Source organism: Clupea harengus, chromosome 4 (genome assembly GCF_900700415.2).
Source record: "Clupea harengus chromosome 4, Ch_v2.0.2, whole genome shotgun sequence".
NCBI classification, from domain to species: Eukaryota; Metazoa; Chordata; class Actinopteri; order Clupeiformes; family Clupeidae; genus Clupea; species Clupea harengus.
This window is the reverse complement of record NC_045155.1, coordinates 14014783-14034782: the sequence shown is the minus strand read 5'-3', so window position 1 is coordinate 14034782 and position 20000 is coordinate 14014783. Positions and strand designations below refer to the sequence as shown.

Sequence of the window (20000 nt, the reverse complement as noted above, 5' to 3'; positions counted from 1 at the left end):
GTTCCCCTTAGGTAGTGTTTGCTCAGATGCATGCCAGAGAGAAAGAGAGAGAGAAAGAGAGAGAGAGAGAGAGAGAGAGAGAGAGAGAGAGAGAGAGAGAGAGAGAGAGCGGATTGATAAGGAGGCTTATGGGTTGTGATTAGCTAGCGAGCGGGACAGTGAGTGACTGCCCGGTGATTACCAGATGGAGCGTCGATCAGGTGGTCAGAGGCCCGCCGTGGGGGTGAGGGTGGCGGGGAGAGGCTGTGAGGCTGGAGGGGAGGTCCTCTCTGATGAAGGGAGGACACTTTTCACCCGTAATGTTTTCCATGTGAGGGGCGCGCCGATCGGCCTGATGCTGGGGAGCGATAGGGGAGCCGGAGCTGGAAGGCTGCGAGGGGACTGTGTGTGTGTGTGTGTGTGTGTGTGTGTGTGTGTGTGTGTGTGTGTGTGTGTGTGTGTGTGTGTGTGTGTGTGTGTGTGTGTGTGTGTGTGTGTGTGTGTGTGTGTGTGTGTGTGTGTGTGTCTGTGTGTGTGTGTGGTTGTGGAAGCAGAGCAAAGAGTGCTGCATCCGGCTGCTTAAAATTAAGGCTTATAGCGTCTTATCAAAGTAACGATAAGCCTGTGAATGAAGAAGCAATAAGCTTTAGTCCCTCTAGGCTGCTCTTGGCTTTGCAATCAGGAGAGGACTTGAGAGAGGACTGAGCGAGAAGCAGGGGTGAGAGGGGGGAAGTAAATCACTCAGTCAGGGCAAAGGTTGGCAGTTACGAGAGGGAGCAGAGGGTTTAGTGGGGACAGTGCTGGTGGGCCTTCTGTGCGGTGTGGTCCTGTGCTGAGGCTTTACTGCTGTGGGATGGGTTCCTGCTGTGGGGTGTCCTGCTACACTGTTTAGGGTTGCTCACTGTTGCTTTAGATAGCGTTGTGATGTGTTGTGGTGTGTATTAAATGGGGTTGAGTGTTGTGTAGTGTTGCTTTAGATAGAGTTGTGATGTGTTGTGGTGTGTGTTGTTGTATGGTGTTGAGTGTTGTGTAGTGTTGCTTTAGATAGAGTTGCAATGTGTTGTGGTGTGTGTTGTTGTATGGTGCAGTGTTACACTGTGTTTTGGGTGTTGTATTCTGTTGAGGGCGGTGTTGTTTTATGTAGTGAGTATGTTTTGCACTGTTGTATAATGTTGTATTGTGTAGTCTTAGACTCTGTTGTGGTGTATTGTGTTGCACTGCTCTGTTTTGTATCATGTTTTTGTGTTGTGTTGTGCTGGGTTGTTGTTGTGTTGTGTTTGATGTTGTTGTGGTCGTCTGGAGAGCAGTGGGGGCTGTGTGAGGTTAGCAGTGATGGGGTGGGGGGGGTGGGGTGGTGGGGGTTTGATCACTCTGATAAAGCTCTGGCTTTCACATCACCCTAGGGGTGCCAACAGCCCCACACAGCTGTGGTCCTCCAATGGGTGGGCTGACGTTCCTTTATTCATCCCCCCTCTCTCTCTCTCTCTCTCTCTCTCTCTCTCTCTCTCTTTCTCTCTTTCTCTCTCTACCCCTGCCCCCTCTTTTTCTTCTCCTGGTTGGATCAAAGCTCTGGCAGTCCTTCAGAACGAAAAAGAGGAAGAGAAAGAGAGCGAAGGGATAGATATCTCTTTCCTTCTCCTCACTAACATTGTCCGGGATCTCTATCTCGGCTTTTGGGTTGTGTTTGGTCCTTATCCTGTTCGTTATCAACATGGCTGATCACCGCAGCACCCTGACACGTAACGAGGAGAGATATGTTTAATGAGATCGCAGCGCTCGATAGGGATGAGAAGACTGAGGAGGCCACCGTTCATTCTTTACTTCCACTCCCCTCTCTCATTTCCTCACTCTCTCTGTCTCTCTCTCTTTTTTCTCTGTCTCTCACCAACTCTCTCTCTCTCTCTCTCTCTCTCTCTCTCTCTCTCTCTCTCTCTCGCTCTTCCCCTTGCCGTAGCTATTCACATGTTTTTTTTGCAAAATAATCGCTTTTTAATGCAAAATAGATTTCCCAACGCCCCGCTCGAAACATTCTCACACACTCGCTGGCCGCATTCTCTGGGCTTTGTTGGAATCTAATTTATGTGCATAACCGCAGGGCGGTTCACGCTTCGCTATGTTTGAACAGAGAATGAATAAGAATGTGATGATGAAGAGGATGGAGGAGAAAAAAACAGCAAGTCGGGGCCTCGGCCGCATTCTCCACAGCACATGAATGCTGGAGGGGACACTCCACGTATGTCTGGCCACCGCCACCTCAGAGGATCTCCCCAGCTGCGGAAGAGAGAGGAGGGGTGGGTGGGGGGGGGGGGGAGCGGATTCGCCCAAGCTTGACCTTTGTTCTTCTGACGCTAAGAAAGGGTCTTTAGGTTCACTTTGCATTGAGGGCCTCAAAGGCAGGGCGGCTGACGGCAAGAGTCAAGACAAGAAGAGATGTCCTTCGTCTGGATGGCCTTTTTCCAAACCTGAATGCAGTCCGTAGAAAATTGCAACTTGGGAACTTTCCCCGTTTGGGGGAAAAAAATAAAAACTCTTTCCAGGTTTTCCAGTTTGAGGAGGAGTATTGCGTGACCACGGCTAATGGTAGCATAGTGACCGCTGTCATGGCAACTATGAGTATGTGTTGTCCTGAGGAGGCCCCTCTAAATTTTTAAAAGAGACAGCAGACCCACCCATTCACCCACCCACCCAAACACACACACACCCACCCAAACACACACACACTCACACACACACACACACATTTATAGATGCATGCATACATGCATGCAGTCATGGTTCATTGCGTGCTGAGTCCCCGTCGACAATGGCCGTGTCTGTCAGACTTTCTCTACACTTTGGCCATGGTGCAGTTAATCAGCACATTGACAACAAACAGTGACAGAGAACACAGCCTTCGACCATCACCAGGAAAGAAATAACCCAATCTGGTTTTATTTTACTTAATACACTTTTAAAGAGCTATGAATGCATTTAATTAGTGGCACAGTCATCGAACTTGTTGAGAGTTGATTTTGGGGTGGACAAAAAAAAGGAAGAAATAAGAAGAAATAAGAAATGACTCCCCAGCACTCGGTGACATTTCTCTCCTTGGTCGTTCACTCATAGGCCTCCGCGGAGACACTTCACAGGCCACAAAGTTCATTCCTGGAATGGGGAGAAAATCCCAGCGTATAAATTGAGCTGTTGAAATCTCAGTCATTTGCCGAGCCGCCGAGCCAGCCTGGGGATGCTGACGATGAGAGAAAAGTGACTGTGTGTAAAAACCCTGTTGATGATTTTCAGAGGTTTCCTTTTCTGCTTCTCTCTCTCTCTATCTCCCCCCTCTCTCTTTCTCTCTCTATCTCTCTCCCCCCTCTCTGTCTCATTCTCTTTCTCTCTCTTTCTCTTCCACGTTCTTTCTCTCTCTCTACCCCTCTCTTTCTCTCTCTCTCTTTCTCCCCCCTCTCTGTCTCAATTTCTTTCTCCCTCTTTCTCTTCCACTTTCTTTCTCTCTCTCTCTTTCCTCTCATGTGGTGCCTTTTCCCTCTCGTTTTCATCTCCTCGATTCCCTTTTGTCGTGTGATGTCATGGCGATCCCTCGTTCCGGTCGATAACAGATGACTAATGTGTCACTGGGCGCGTGTGTATGACATCATGGCGAGGTCAGATGAGGGGACAGCTGGAAAGAGGGCCTGGCCTCCTTCAGTGGAGTTCTCATCTGTCGAGTGAGAGAGGGACGGATACAGAACATGTCCTATGTCTGTCTTTTTGTGTGTGTGTGCGTGTGTGTGTGTGTGTGTGTGTGTGTGTGCGTGCGTGCGTGCGTGCGTGCGTGCGTGCGTGCGTGCGTGCGTGCGTGCGTGTGTGTGTGTGTGTGTGTTCACATGAGTGTATGTGTTACTCCGATGAGCCCCTAAACTCTCTGTCATCATCAGTGGTGCACCTTGCTCTCCGCACTGCTGGGAAATTTCCCAACTCTTCTCCAAAGGGAATTCTCAAGCTCTTGTAGAGTGAGTTCTCAGCACTGGAACATGAACTGGATATGTGATTAAACTACTTTGGCAGTACCAGTCTCTCACCACCAGGGGGCAAAATCTGACAGCCCCAGGGCCCTCACTTGTCTGAAGACCGTGAAGTTTTATCATTGCATGCCTGTATTGTATGTGTGTGTGTGTGTGTGTGTGTGTGTGTGTGTGTGTGTGTGTGTGTGTGTGTGTGTGTGTGTGTGTGTGTGTTTGTGTGTGAGGGTGGATGTCTGACTTCCTTTCAATACACATTATAGGGTTATAGGTCACTACAGCAGGTGCCCTATGTGTGCCCAGTATATCACAGGTTAGTGTGTGTCTCTCCTTACTATGTCACTACCCATCATCCATGAGAGAAAGGGAGAAAGAGAGACGGTGTTGGTGATTTTCCTCTTCAACATACAGTTAGAAACAAGTGAAACTGTAGCTGTGTGTCATTGACCACGTGTGCATTTGTATGGTTGTGTTGTTTTATACAAGTGAGAAATGAGTATTGCTTGTTGTGTGTGTGTTTGATGTAAATGTGCGGTGCAGAAGGGTGTGGGGGCGCTCCTCGTCCCCCGTTCACACTGTAAGTAATCGGCAAGCCCCAGTGGCTTTGCTCGAGGGTGCAGTCCGTGCATTGTGTCCTTCCCATTGTTGGGCCCGCGGTTTGTTTCGCCACCAATTACTGGCTGGATGTAGACTCCGGTGGCCCCTCTCCAGCCCTCCAGCCCAATCCCCCCCCCCCACACACACACACACATCACCCCTCTCTCTGGCCTCCCCAACCCTCCCCCTATTGCTTCGGTTCTCTGGCGCATTTTCGGAAAAGTGATGACAAACCTCAAGAACTGACTGCTGGAGAGAGAGAGCGAGAGAGGCCGACCCAGTGATCCTCTGGTATTTTTAATGGGGCTGAGCTTTGCGCATACTTTTCGGAGAGCTCGCTGTAATTACATGGTCCCGGCGATCAGGCCCGGCTCCAGGGGCTTTTGTGCCTTAAACTGATGTTTTTATTGGTATTGATTTGGGTTGGGATCCAGATTCTGGACTCTGTGTGCCGTGGCGGGCCCCGCTGGTACCGAAGCTCCGTGGAGACGGTCGAGAGCCGCAGGGGCTTGTTTTAGATCGAAGCAACTAAAGAAGCCTCCAGAACGGCCCTCAATAACGCCCGCTCTTGCTTAAAACCCCGATGTAATCTCTGAAGTCGTAAAAAAAGGGGAAAGAGGTGATATTTTATGACCGTTTATCCTAGCAAAAACACTTGCAGTGTCCAACAGAAACTGCCACGATGCATTTCTCGACCTACGTTCGCGCTGTGGTGTTTTTCGGAGGCCCGGGGAAAGCAAGAGATCGAGATTGAGTCGTTCACCGGCCAATGTCAATAGGGAGGTGCGGTGCGCAGACTCGGGGCTGGGCGGGCGAGTTTCTGACAGGACCGTTTTCAGATGCCCCCCCCCCTACCTCCCCACCCATTCTCTGCTGCTAGCAGAGAGGCTCGTGAGGGCAGAGTTGTTCTTTTGAGTCGCTGGGCTCGATGAGGGACCTTTCCACCACAGGGGTATCAGATTAGGCCCTGAGCTGAGTACTGACCCAAGTTTGCCTGTCCAGGGCCAACCCTGACCCCTGACCTGAAGGAGGGTCTTCTTGATTTGAGTTTAAGGGTGAGGCCTGCCTCTGGGAGAGCATTTCACCTACTCTATGGGTGCTGCACAGAAGTGCGGTAAGTGAAGTAGGCAGAATACAAACGACTGGATTTAGATTACAGGTCCACGAGGTACAACCACATGTATGACCACACGTACAAATACACACACTAGCATAGACACACACACACATATAAAGACCTCTTTACACTCTCCCTGCTGATAGAGGAACTTGAGGGCAGAACCGTCTTTAGACAGAGTGGGCAGTAGGTTAGGGTTAGCCTTGGTCTATCAGGAAGTGTGTGTGTGTGTGTGTATGTGTGTGTGTGCTCGTGAATTTGCATGTGTGAGTATCTGTGCGTCTGTGTGTGTGTGTGTGTCTGTGTGTGTTTGCTGTGACTGCATGCGTGTAAGTGAGTGTAAAAGTATTTGCTGTTAAAATGAAAGCAGACCAAACGAGAGGAAGGCCGCCTCCTGTTCTCATCATCCGAAGAGCCCCCCAAAAAATCTGTGCACCACCCCCCCCCCCACACACCCAGCGCCTGTCCTGAAAAGGCATTTAGCAAAACACACATACACACATACACACACACATACACACACACACACACACACACACACACACACACACATATAGACACATGCACGCAGCTCTGCACCGCCCCCTAGGTGCTCTAAAGGCTCCGGAAGAATTCCGGAACGTTGGCGTCCACTTTCCCATATCCGAGCGGCCCTGCGGCTGCGCCTCCCTCCGCCTGGGGGGTCAGAGGTCAGGGTGCAGCGAATGTTTTTCCGCGTGAGTGCCTGGAGGCTACGCCGCGCGGCGCTGCTAAATGTTTCGTCGGAGAGCTGTTTTTGTTGTCCGCCCGGGCCAAAGAAAACGCAGCGCTGCGAAGAATGTAATCATTTATCTGGACTCTGAAAGCGCCATGCTAAATTTGCCCTGAAATAAAGCCCTCCGAGGTGCCCTCAGACATGCACATGCGGCCGCTTCTAGACACACACACACACAGAGTCACACACTCTCTCTCACACACACACACACACACACACACACACACACACACACACACACACACACACACACACACACACACACACACACACACTAGGTCAGACTGAGCATGGTGTTCATTCCCTGCTGTTTGCTTGACTTAAGTATTACAGATGCAGCACCAGTTACTTGTCCTGTAAATGCATCATATCTTTCTATCCCATTTAACCATTTCCCATGTTCAGAAATATCAAGTCTTGCTTGTATTTCAGTCTCCAGTGACTGTATGAAGTTGACATTTTCCCTGTGGAAAAGCCTCTAATCACCTTTCCACTTTCCTCATGTATTAAATGAGCTGTGTTGTTAAATGTCTTCCCACTTTCCTCATGTATTAAATGAGCTGTGTTGTTAAATGTCTGCCCGCTAGTTTTCCCCCAACCCTTATAAGTGCCATGCGTAAGTTAGTGTGATATTCCAAGGTTCCCATGGCATCCCCAGAGGCTCAGCTGTTTGCCTCCAGCCTACACCCTGACTCACTCTAATCACCCTTATTCATTTATCTCCCTCCTCTTATGTCGTTTCCCACTCTCTTCTACCCCCTCCCTCCCTCCTTCTCCCCCCCCTCTTTCTCTCTCTACCACCCCTCTGTCTTTCTCCCCCCCCCTCTTGCTGTAGTCTCAGGCCTGTGGGGAGCCCTGCTGCATCCTCCTGCCCTCCTTTTGCCCACTTTAAAAGGGCACTGTTTGAATTGGTACCGCTGCATTATCTGTTAAGGCACCCATGACTGGAATGTGGGGGCGACTTGTCTCTTGGGCCGCCGGTCTGTGAAGACCAGCACTTTCACTGGGCCCACCGGGCTCCATTTTCAACAATTAGGAGCCATTTGGGCCCCGTCAGTATGTCTCAGTTGGTGCTCTGATAAGCTACTGTGTGACCAAACAATAAAGAACGAGGGCCTAGGGCAGTTAGTTTTGACCTCAGATTGTTCGTTTTTGACGTATAGCTGCCCTGTTTTTTTTAAACTAAATGAATATAAGCTATGATGTATTTGGATGGTTTTTCTGGTAATTGTGGTCTCAATCCTGGGCTTTGAATGCAGATATGACACAGTTGGGTTTCATTCCTCCTCCCAGGCTACTTGTGGGAACTTTCTGGCCTCATGTGAGTAGTTAGCATCTGCAAATTCTTCAGAGTCACATTAGCGTTTCACAAAAGATTTATGGTGAGGATTTGCAGTAAAATTGTCGCTTTTTTTTTTTTTTTTTTTGCTTTGCTGTTCTGTTCCCCTTGCCTCATTTGTCCTTTACTCTGTTAATGAGGCTGACCTGTCTTTCTCCCCTGTGCAGATAGAAAACCTGCTGGAGCAGCTGAGGGATAAGGACAAGCAGCTGGGCAGCCTGAGAGAACGAGTCAAGTCCCTGCAGACCGACTCCAGCAACACAGACACAGCCCTCTCCACACTGGAGGAGGCCCTATCTGAAAAGGTACAGACAGAGAGAGAGAGAGAGAGAGAGAAAGAGAGAGAGAGAATAAATGCTTTCTTTAAATGTAATCTATTTGTGTATCTGTCTGCCTTGCATTGTGCACTACACATTCTGTGCGTTAGCAGTGTTGTCATACTGCACAGTGAGGCCATTAGAGGTCTTTTGATGTCAATGGTAGTGGACCTAAATGAATCGAATGAACAGTGAGAGAGAAAGAGAGAGGGGAGAGACAATGGAGTGATTATGTCACATCTTAGAACCATGCCTGGATGACTCGTCATTTGACAGTCAGACCGAGCTCTCTAAGTTAGCCAGAGAAAGACACGCGATTTTACCTCCATTCAATCACACTTGAGATTCCTCCGATGACAGCTGCATCTTTCGCGATTACCTTCCTGATTTTTCGGTCTTTGATTTGATTTGCTGTTGTGCTCGGTTATGCAACACCACACATACTTGCAGCCTGAGCTCACAGAGTAACGTAAGAGTCGAGGACAGAAAGATGAGAGGGGAGAAGAAAAAAATCATCTCGCTAGTCCTATCATATCTCCGACCATGCTCCACTAATTCTCCACTCCTCAGACAGGTGTGTGGAACAGGTGTCCACCGAGTGAGATGACTGTTGTCTGCCTCGGCCTACCTGAGGTAACATATCATCTCATATCGCTAACAACCATTATGGTTGAGGCATGGTTGAGCTGTTTTAAGAGGACACTGTCATTACAGAACGTGTATCACCTGAGGCCCAGTGTCCTTTTTAAATGACATCACCATAACAGGAGTCTCTGCATCTGACTTCTTGAAATGATATGTGAAAGGATAAAGTGGTATATACACACTGTATAATTATTTCACTGTGGAGTTTGCCATCTAGCATCTGCACCACCAGTGACCTCTTCAGGATTGGCAGTTGAGTCATGCAGTGGCTCATTGCTCTCTGTGGGGGTGAATGATAGAGGATGTTGCTTGTTAAGGCTTTTGCAATCCACCCCCACCTCCCCCCACAACCTCGATCCTTTGATTTTGAAGTGTGCAGCTGCTCTCCATAAACAGCCAGCCCCAGCGGTAGCCCCACTATCCTCCGCGGTCGCCATGTTCACAGGGACTCAAACGCTCCGCAGGTTCAGGCACTTCCCCCTTTATTTGTGTTTACGCTAATTGTTTGCTCCCCAAAAGGTCACGCCGTGGAATATTCGCTCGGCAACCCCACCCTTCAACCTCACCCCGTTCCCAGGCTCCCAACCAACCCTATCCCACCTCCCTCCCTCCCAGGCCCATCTCCCTTGAATTTCCCAGGAAAACGGTGAGCAACGCGTGTTTCGGAGATGTGGACATTGTTACTCACGCAGGATTGGAGCATGGTTCCAGCATGTTTTTATGTCCTCTGCGTAAACACTTACGGTACTTGTTTGCCTATGGGTTTTCTCCTTGGTGTTGACGGTTAGTGACGGCCACAGTGTAATTGGGCAACTGGGACCAAAACTGAGACTTTTTACTCACATTTGAAGCATGATATGCCAAAGAGAAGGTCAGTGATCGGGAAGTGAGCACAATCTGAAAACACGTCGATTCAATTAGCAGTACTTCCGTGCTGATTTGATGGGCGTTGTTGGCAAAGAATTCTCTTGTGTTCACTTGTGATCATCTGCACAACAGACCCAAAGCCACACACTGCTGCATGCATTGCTACAGTGATCTGAATAGATGTTGTTTAGTTCATGCCATACACTCGTCGTTTGGGTTAAATGTAAACCAAATGTTCCACTTACCTTTTCCCATGATTTTAAGGCCACCATCCCTGGCTGTTTATGGGAAAAGTGTGGTTACCTTTGTGGCTGTCATGGGAACGTTTTTTTTTTTTGTGTGGAGCACCGTTTAAGAGAACACTCTTCTCTGGTAAATAGAAACAGCCCAAATAAGTTTCTTCCTTATAAGTAGATGTTAGTGTATTCCTTCATGTACACGAAAGCCATTGCATAACACTCAACCCATAAGTGTTACTTCAGTATGTTAATTTGACTATATCTGAAGTACAGCCCTTACTAGTATGTGAATTTCAGTAGTGTTAATGGTGTAATTTGAATGGTGTAATGGTATCCATTATTGAGTTTGTCCAGTCGCACCAATGGAGATTGAGGTAATGAAGACCACTGTATCGCCGGCCAGCCAGTGGGCCTCCATGTAGCCCTTCTCCTTGTGTTCCCCCTAGAGAGAGCTCTCCCTCTCTCTCTCTCTCTCTCTCTCTCCCTGCGCTGGGCGGCTGGATGAAGGGGGTAGCCGAGCAGACAGGGTTTCCGCGGTCGCGCGAGGGTGTGTAATGAGTTTACAAGAGCCAGTGTGTTTTCTTCTAATCGCTCGCGCCGTCACAAAAACCTGCAAATTTACTCCCCGTCTGCCCGCAAACCTCTCTGCTCCAAATTAACCGATCCCCCTCGTCCTCCCCAAAGCCACTGGCCCTGCCAAGGCTGCCCCCACGCCTGTGCTGCGGAGTGAGTATTTTTATTACACGTCCTTTTTGTCCACAAGTCCCAGCCGTAGAAAACCATACCTTTCCCCGCTCAGGCGGTAGATGAAAAACACATCACATCAGCTGGCTACAGTATATACTTTTGAGTTATGTTTCGTCTCTTTTTTTTCCTTCTCCAGTTCCTTTCCCTCCCCGTCCCTCTCTCTCTTTTTCTCCCTTTTTGTTTTTTTGGAGCGCTGCTGGTTTACTGTTTTGCGCAATCGCCTGGAGAGTTAAATCTGTCAATCATCCAGGGATGCCACATCATAAAATGAACAGCTACTGAGAGAGAGGGGGGAACAAATCACAGCATAGAGCAGATGCCAGCTCCTCAGGGGAAAACACCTTGGTGCAAATCTCACTCGTCTTCATGTTTTATGTTCCCGAGTTTGATAACTTAATTAATACATTAATCCGTGTGGGATAGCTATCATCTGTTGCTCTTGGCAGGCTCATTGCCCAGTCGTTTTTTTTTCTTCCGCTGGCTTTGCTTTTTTCTAAATTTATGATTTGTTTATATGTTTTTTCCCCCAGCCGCAGGCCAATAAACACTCCCTAGAAACGTGCTGCGTCTTACCTGGTGGTGTGTAATGACAGCTGAGAGATGGAATTGAAATCCAAACACTCATTATCTCATTTGTAGAGATCGGGGAGCATCCACAGCTCTTGCCAGACATCCTTGATAGACATCGAGGCCTCAGTTTTGTGCCTGTGTCATGGTGCATTGAAACAGGTCGCATCACCTTAGACTCATCAGCTAGTCATTAGTCAGAGTTACTTTTCCTCATTGTCTCTTGCTGATTCTCTGACTTTATCTCATTCTGTTTTTACTCTTTGCCCCACACTGTTGGTATATGACAGAGGTGCACCGCAGGTATGAGGCGTTCACTAACTCTCCGCACTCTCTCTGTCACAGGAGCGGATCATTGAGCGGCTCAAAGAGCAGCGAGAGAGGGACGACCGGGAGAAGCTGGGCGAGCTGGACGCCTACAAACACGAGAACAAGGAGCTGAAGGACAAGCTGGCCTCCCTGCAGAGCCAGCTCACCAACAAAGAGGTCAGTGTGGGTCAGGAGGTCAAAGGTTCTGAGTGGCTGTCCCGGCAAAAAGCAAGTTCAGTATCAGATGAAACTGTGCTCTAGCTTTAGGGCTGTAGATGCTTAGCTCATAGTGTGCAGAATAAGCAGCTGTGAGAGACACTAGGTTTCCCCAAATAACCCACTACCTGAGGGCCTGTGAACAGCCACCACTGTTTGTCTTAATTCACCTACACTCTTGAGACTCTTGAGCCTAATTGTTACACGTGTGCCTGATATGGAATACCTCTCTTCAGAAATGCACAAACCCAAAGTGACACCTTAACACAATGCAGAGCATAGCGCATATTTACAAAGAATGTAAACTGAAATGACTGGTGGTGACTGAATACTCTCACTGTCTGCTTTGCTCTGCCAGTGATCAATGCTAAGACTCCTGATAATGACTTTGCAGACAGTAGTAACAAGATATAATATACATCAGGTACATAAGCTCATATAAGGTATTTTTCAAAGTTTTTTCCAATGCAGAGATGCATTGAAGGACAAATTAGGGTGGATGTCTATGCTATTTAACAATAAATGGGATGGGAAGAGTACATGGAGAAATGTGGGTGCTGGCTCTATTTCAGCACAAACACAAACAGCTGTAAAAATCCCATAAGACGCACACGCATAAGCACAAATAATGTTTCTACGTCAAACCTCCACTGGATTTATCGAAATTTACGAGTGTGTTTGTGTGTTTGTGTGTGTTTGTGCATGATTATGGATGTGTGTATATGTATGTGAGCACCCATTTCCGTACTCTGACGCATTCATGCATTGCACACGGCACCGCTGCCCGCCTTGTTGTCTATAAGGCTAGTCACAAAAGCAGCTTTTCATACAGACATAACACTTCACTCTAAGTTTATAATTATTTTTATTGGGCAAAAAGAATCATAAGAATTTAGGATCTTTACAGCGATTCAGCAGCCGTTGTAATGCACCGTCTGCAACCTATACTTATGGCGCTAACATCAACCGTAAAAAGTAATTCCCTTTCGCTTCAGCTCCCCACCTGTGCTCACAATGGCTCCTCTCTGGAGAACTTTGCTCGCTTTGTTCTCCGAAAAAAAAAGGAAGAGCGAAAGAATGTAATTTATAGATCTGTTCTGCGGCTGTCCCTCTGCCAAGGCCGTCTCCCTTGTTGTTCCAGCGAACATGCTGGGGCAACCTCAGCGCGAGATCAAATTTACGAGGATGTTTGCTTTTATACTTCTAAAAAGTGTACACATATCATCCTCGGGAGAAATTATATCTTGTTGCAGGTTGACACAAAGCCACCTGTACAGTAGAGAGGAACTCCCCTCTTGAAAATCTCTTTCGTCAAAAAGCAAATAAACAACCTTCAGTTTTCCTCGTTTTAATTACGCACTTGACAGCACATTGAGGATTATGCAACTGCGGTACATGAACATAATCACTTTGTTTATAAAATGTCACCCGTTTGATGTTTTCTGCTGGTCTCATCCACAGTGGGAATGACTTAAATCAGTGTTATTATCAAGCGTGTTTACCTCTTCTACTTCTTCTTCCTTTTTTCTCCCTCTGTTTGGGCGGCAAACCTCCATTTGCTTTGCTAACACCGCTTTGCTGTAAGCTGGTGCTCCATTCCCTCCGCTCCGAGAGCGTAATGGCAGCCTGTCCGTTCTGTTCGCGCCTTTGGAGGCCCTAAGCTGCAGTTTTCTCCATCAGCCTGAAGTGGGAGGAAATTAAGGGGAAATGAGCAAATTGCATGCTTCACACTGCAGCCCAGGCTCCCCGCGTTCAGCCTGCTACCCTCTGCCTGCGTGGGCCTCTCTCTCCTCTCTGCAACCAACGTTTGCATAGGCCCCACGGTGCAGCAGGCACAGTCCCCACCGTGGAGGTGTAGAACCACACAGTAGAGACAGAGGCCTGGTGGTGGAGTCATTACTTGGGTTAACACTGTGGAGGTCTCATTGAGTCCCCTATGGTGAAGTCTGTGCACTGTAGGGCCCATGGTGGAGGAGTAGCACTGTATGTGAGAAATCAGCTAAGTAGAGCTTATGTAGTCCCCTGGTTAGAGGAGGGCCCCGGCATGGAGGCTGGATAGTCTTTTAGCCCCCACTGTGGCAGTGGGCCGCATGGCTTGATTCTCTCCCCCACTGAGGAGATGGGTCCCATGGCTCTCCTCTCTTTCACTTCCTGACCTCCTGTCCTCAACCTTTTTTTCCGCTGTTTTCTCTCTACTCTCTCAGTCCTCTCTGATAGACCTGAAAGAGCAGGCGTCGTCACTGGCCTGCGAGGGCCTGAAAAAGGACTCCAGACTGAAAAGCCTGGAGTTTGTGATAGAGCAAAAGAAGGAGGAGTGTAGTAAGCTGGAGAGCCAGCTGCAGAAGGTAGGTACCGTAGCTAGCAGCTCGACTCGCCCTGCCTGCCTGCCTGCCTGCCTGCCTGCTGCTGCTGTAGCCTCCCTCCTCCTCCCCTCCTCCTCGCCCCTGTAGCCCTGGTAGCTACGAGGCCGGGGTTGTCAGAAGGCCCAGATGGGAGGCGCTGATAGAGGGCGTGGGTAAATAAACAGGCCTGGCTGTTTGGGCTTCCGGGCGATGGCTATCGCAGGAAAAGCCAAGCCAAGCGACAAGCCCTCCCGTCACGGAGCAAACGGGCGTAGAGACAACGTGGTGGATTTAAATAAACACTCATGTGCTGTGCTTCTAGCATGTGAAACACCTGCATATACACACGTACACACAAATCCACATGCACACACACACACACACACACACACACACACACACACACACACACACACACAAACACAGGTGCACAAACAAAGTACACGCAATCCTGATTTGTCGATCATACGCGCATACTAAACTATTTTATTCACACAACACATGTAGCAGATACTTACATGATTTAATGCATGTGCAGCTATTACATCATTATAAGCTTGTAATAATGTGCTTATAAACAATAGCTTGCACGTAATTAGCTGTATAGTTAGTTAGAACTAGATATCTGTATTCATTATCAAGTAAAGCTAAGTTGTAAATGTAGGCTAACTCTGCTCTGTCACATTATATTTTGTGTTTTAATAGAATAACTTGTTTTAGTTTGCATTAGGTCCATTCCAGTAGGAACTAGAGAAGCAGTGATTTTCCATAGGTTGATTTTTTTCACTATCTGCTCATTCACCATCTCTGTCATCTCCTGCTGGTCTGAATCATATGTTAGACCCACCACTTCATTCTGTGGAAGTGTGTGCTTAGGCTACTGGTTGGGAAGGTCTACTACGTCAGACATGACCACACACAAACACACACACACTTTGCCAATACTTAAGAACAAACAAATTCACAGATACGCACACACACACACACACACACACACACACAGACACTGACACAAATGCACCCATCACCCAGTGATGCTATGCTCTGGCTTTATATGTTGATTCTCAGATACACACCACTTCGAAAGTTTATAAACCGTCGGTTGCGTTGTCCATCAGAATGTCTGCGGCCCATGTTGGAAGTGACCACTCATTCCCATGGTGTGGTCCTACTGCGTAAAGCCAGAGGCAAGATGTGTGTTATTTATAGCAGTTTCTGATGTGTGCCCTCACGTGTGTGTGTGTGTGTGTGTGTGTGTGTGTGTGTGTGTGTGTGTGTGTGTGTGTGTGTGTGTGTCTGTGTGTCTGTGTGTGTGTGTGTGTGTGTGTGTGTGTGTGTGTGTGTGTGTGTGTGTGTACCTCCTGAGAGGTATTCAGAGTTACTGTTCGGTGACTAATAAGAACTGAGGTCAGACAGTGGAGAGTGAACTCCGCCGAAATGGGCCTTTAAAGGACTAATGGATGACTTAGTCATCCCAGAGAGTTCATAGACTTGGTGTGGCTGAACACACAAGAGGACAGACGCTTTTCGAAGTCACTGTGAAACCCGTGTCCCTAAAAGAGGTCAGATGGGATTTGAGACAGTCACGTCATACCTATTCACAGTAGTCATACTATTCCTGTTAGTCTGTAATAACGTAGAAATGAGTAATCTAAACAAAGCGACTATTTATATGTTGGTAATCTGTCAATCACGCTGTACGACCTGAGGTGCCATGAGAGTGGGAGATATCTGATGGGACTAGATGCTGACTCACGGTGTGGCTGAATGACTTTGGGCTGGGACCCACTCTAAGTTTACTTTACTGCACTTTAATGTGTCTCACAACGGTAAGGTTTGCGTGCTCTCCTGGAGTTGCGCTAGAGAATTTGTTAAATCAGGAATTTCTCAAGGGTTGCTCTGTCTCTTAAGATGCGGATGTTTGTCACTCTTACAAATATATGCAGACACGCATGCTCACACTACCCCCCTAACACACAGAGAGAGAGAGATAGAGGGAGAAAGATGGAGAGAGAGAGAGAGATGGAGAGAGAGCGTGAGAGAGAGAGAGAAAGAGAGGGATGGAGAGAGGGAGAGGGAGACATGCAATGTCAGTTTGTGTAATCAGTGCAGAATCTATAACAGGGTGTGTGTGTGGCATCATGGAGTGGTTAAGACGCTCAGCGGTCACAGATGTTGACATTCACGGAGCGTCCCTCTCCGCCTGTGTGTAAACCATCCGGAGCTCGCCGGACCGGCTGCTGTAAACGGTGGAAGTGACCGCTTCTGATGAGCACTCTCCAGCAGAGCAGTCTAGCCCCATCAGCCCAGCTCAGCGAGGGCCCAGAGAGGCCCAGAGGGGCGGCCCTGTCCAAAACCAGCGCACTAGACTGAGCGATGGCCTACTCTCCTTGGGTAGCCCGCACACACAAACATTATTTGACATCATCGTCATGTGTTTTCGTGTGTGAAAGAGGACACGTCATTCATCTTTGGAGCACATTTCGTTTTATTCTGGAACCCCCTTCAAAGATGACACCAATTGAGCTTTAAATGCTCGCAGACAGCAGCAGTGAGAAATACACATTTGAAGCATGGGTTGTGTTTTTTCAGCTAGAAGACGTCTGGGGTTCAGAACCCTCATTTTTTAAGGCAGTAGAAGTTCAGAATTGCTGCTTTGAAAAAAAAGCCTTTGAAGAGAATCAGCGTCGTCATCTGCCATCAAGATAATACAGATGTTTTGTGATGTCATTATGAAAGCAAATGCTGAGCCATCTTTCCTCTTTCTTTCTTCTCTTTCTTTGTCCTTGTTTCCTTGTTTTGGGATCAATGTCATATTAATATCATCAGTCCCACCACCATCGCATGCAGGCTCATTTCAGAGACAAGGCCTGTGAAATATTATCCCCAGAGGCCATAGAGACGTTATTCAGTCATTCCTCCTCACTGATTTAGTGTGGAAAAGTCTGTCCAGTGACACTCACCAAACACTAGAGACATTCATATCATAGATGTACACCCACAACACTCCCACACACAATGCATGTACATATACACACGCACACACACACACACACACACACACACACACACACACACACACACACACACACACACACACACACACACACCACACCCACACACACACACACACACCCACACACACACACACACCCACACACACACACACACACACACACAGACATATGCACAGAGCCTGGTGGTTCAATCCACCTCTGTATGTTGCCTATAACGATCCTCAAAATATTTCATCCTAACCCTCTCTCTCTCTCTCTCTCACCACACTTATTTGTTCTCCAGATCCTCCATACCTCCCTCCATCCCTCTCTTACCTGTGGGTCCACATCGCTCTCTTCCCCTTCATTCTCTTTAGTCAGTTGAAAGAGGCTGTCCATAGGCCCTGCTGGATTATATTACTGACATATGGATGAGTGATTGGCCAGTCGTTGTTAGTTCTTGCGAGAGATGCAGTCATGACAGGCTCATTCAGCCTCATTCAAGCCTCTCTCTCTCTCTCTCGCTCTGGTCTGGTCTGGTCTGGGCCCACTCCAGGAACAGGGCTTCGCATTCCCCTCCGTCTCCTCACGGGCGCGTATATGGCTAATAGCTTTCAGAGTGTGTTATTTCAGAGATGAACAATAACTGCATGTAACAAGCGTAAAGCGAGACATCCCAGGGTCAGCGCGGAGGCTATGATGTTCTAACGTGCCAGGTTTTTAGCGGACTACTTTGGGGTTAGGCTGCTGTTTTCAGTGCGGCTGATAACTTTGCACATCTGCTTCTGGTTTGTAGAATAAGCCCAGATCTCTGATACTTAAATGTTTTGAATGTTTCGGATTGTTTTGCATGTGTAGGGGGCTTGTATCGTATAGTTTTCTAAGATGTATATGTGTTGCTTAGTGGGAGAGAGAATTCCGGGTAGATCGTATCTCTTCTTACAGTCCTCTGATCCCAACAAGCTAGCGCAAACCGGCCTTCAGTGGACTACAATACCCACAAGTCTGTCTGTCAAAAATATTTTTGGTGCATCAAAGAAAAGCTTTGGTGCATCAAGAATTGCCACTAGCTGTAATACCTTGACAAACATTGCTGTGTTGTGTTCCCGTACTTTGAAGGAATAAATAAGGAATGTCATAATATTCTCTCAGTCTTCATAGACCGACTGAAATTATGTCTGTACCTGTCTCAAACGTCTAGACAGTGTTTTCATTACAGATTTATTGGACACGCTTGTTTATGTCGATGACACCTACAATGAATGTTTGGTGGTTAGAGTAGTATAAGTATAAGTAGACGCTTATTTTAAAATGGTACATTATAATTTTTGGGGCTATAAAATCTGGGTGTGTGTTCACTGGTCCTTGTTCTGACAGCATGAAGGCTTTCCTAAGAGAAGTACCGATCCACCGATGTTTAGGCCAGCGGCTTCCGCTGTCACAACAAGCCAAAGTGGTCGGCAGAGATGTGTTTAGCTGCGAGAGAGAATTGGAGATAATTCTAGGGTCTGTATCTTCCTCTGGGATATTTTGTTCTCTCTCTTTCTCTCTCCCTCTCTCTCTCAACATGCGGGAATAAGTAATTGCAACAATGACTGCCTTCACTGTTCTTCCTGAGGAAAGAAGGGAATACAATTAAATTGAGAGAGAAGGAGGGAAGAGACGATGTTTGGTGGTCTTGTAAAAAACAAAATGGTGCCAAGCAGGGAGAAATTAAATTTCATGATGAATTAAAACGAAGATGAAGAAGAAGAAGAAGAAGAAGAAAAAAAATAAACGTTTGTGGAAGGCAAGCTGGAGGGAGATAGTTTAGTAAGAGGAAGCCACATGAAAGCGAGCCTCAAACAACAGACAGGGCTTTTTCTGTTGCTGTGTTCCCTCACGGAGGAACATGGTTTCTATCATGCATTTCTTCAAGTAATTAAACTGTATTGCAAATGGATTGTCTTTGTTGTGAATGACCCCTATGCCATAGCTTTAGCACAGAAGTCGCTCTGTGTTGAGATGAGTTCATGAGATCATGCCGATCGTGAAGGGGGCACTGGGAGTGCACATGTGTTTGAAATGCATGCCTGCTATGTCTACTAACCAATGCATGCAGATGGCAAAATAAATGATGACCCCCCCCCCCTCCTTCTTTTCTCCCCCCTCTCCCCTTACTTCACATCTCTCTCCCCCGCTTACTCATTCTAGAATCCCAGCAGGATTGAAGGAAAACCAGCGGTAGGCCCTGTGTGTGTGTGTGTGTGTGTGTGTGTGTGTGTGTGTGTGTGTGTGTGTGTGTGTGTGTGTGTGTGTGTGTGTGTGTATATATGTGTCTGTGTGTGTGTCTCTGTGTGTTTCTTTGTCTCTCTCACTCCTTCTGTCTCTGTATGTATGCCTGTATGTGTGTGTGTTTGTGTTTGTGTGTGTGTGTGTGTGTGTGTACTGTATCTTTGTGTCGTCTCTTTCACTATTCCACCACGTTTGGATCGAGAGTCTTGTGTTTTGACAAAGTATCTCCCTGTCTCTCACTCTTTCTCTCTTTCTCTGTCTCTCTCTCTCTCTCTCTCTCTATCTCTCTCTCTCTCTTTTTGTCTAACTGCCATCCTATTGTATAAGCATCGCCGTCTGCATGGCTTTCTTCCAGCTCCACCTGTCTCGTCACCTCCTCTTTCCAACACTTTCATCTTCCCACTATTTGTTCAAACCTCTGCACTGTGTATTATCTTTGGACTATTTCATCAGGCTCTCTTAGTCTTAGAGTTTGGTTCAAAATAGAACACCACATTCTGTCAGCTCTGCTCAGCAGTCTTGTTTCCCTTATCAGCCGTCCTCATCTGTTGTTGTGCATTCTGAAACGATTCTCATAAGTCAGTGTCAAGCCTGTGACCACAGTCAAACAAATATGTGTGCACCATCCATTGTCAGATCGTATCACTGTGTCCTAAAAAGATACTATGACATATTTAAGACTTAATCAATCACTGAT

At 47.5% G+C, this 20000-nt stretch overlaps 1 protein-coding gene across 7 annotated transcripts in view; it reads left to right on the top strand.

The window, feature by feature from the left end:
* Window positions 1-20000, top strand: part of LOC105898929 (ERC protein 2) — a 222030-nt gene that overhangs the window by 91118 nt on the left and 110912 nt on the right. For 5 of the 7 annotated variants that reach the window (XM_031566335.2, XM_031566334.2, XM_042707646.1 and 2 more), the window contains 4 exons: window positions 7952-8089; window positions 11512-11652; window positions 13896-14036; window positions 19223-19252. In XM_031566335.2, the coding sequence (XP_031422195.1) occupies window positions 7952-8089; window positions 11512-11652; window positions 13896-14036; window positions 19223-19252 (450 nt within the window). The remainder of the gene's footprint in view (window positions 1-7951; window positions 8090-11511; window positions 11653-13895; window positions 14037-19222; window positions 19253-20000) is intronic. The other 2 variants (XM_042707644.1, XM_042707645.1) reach the window with 2 other exon arrangements.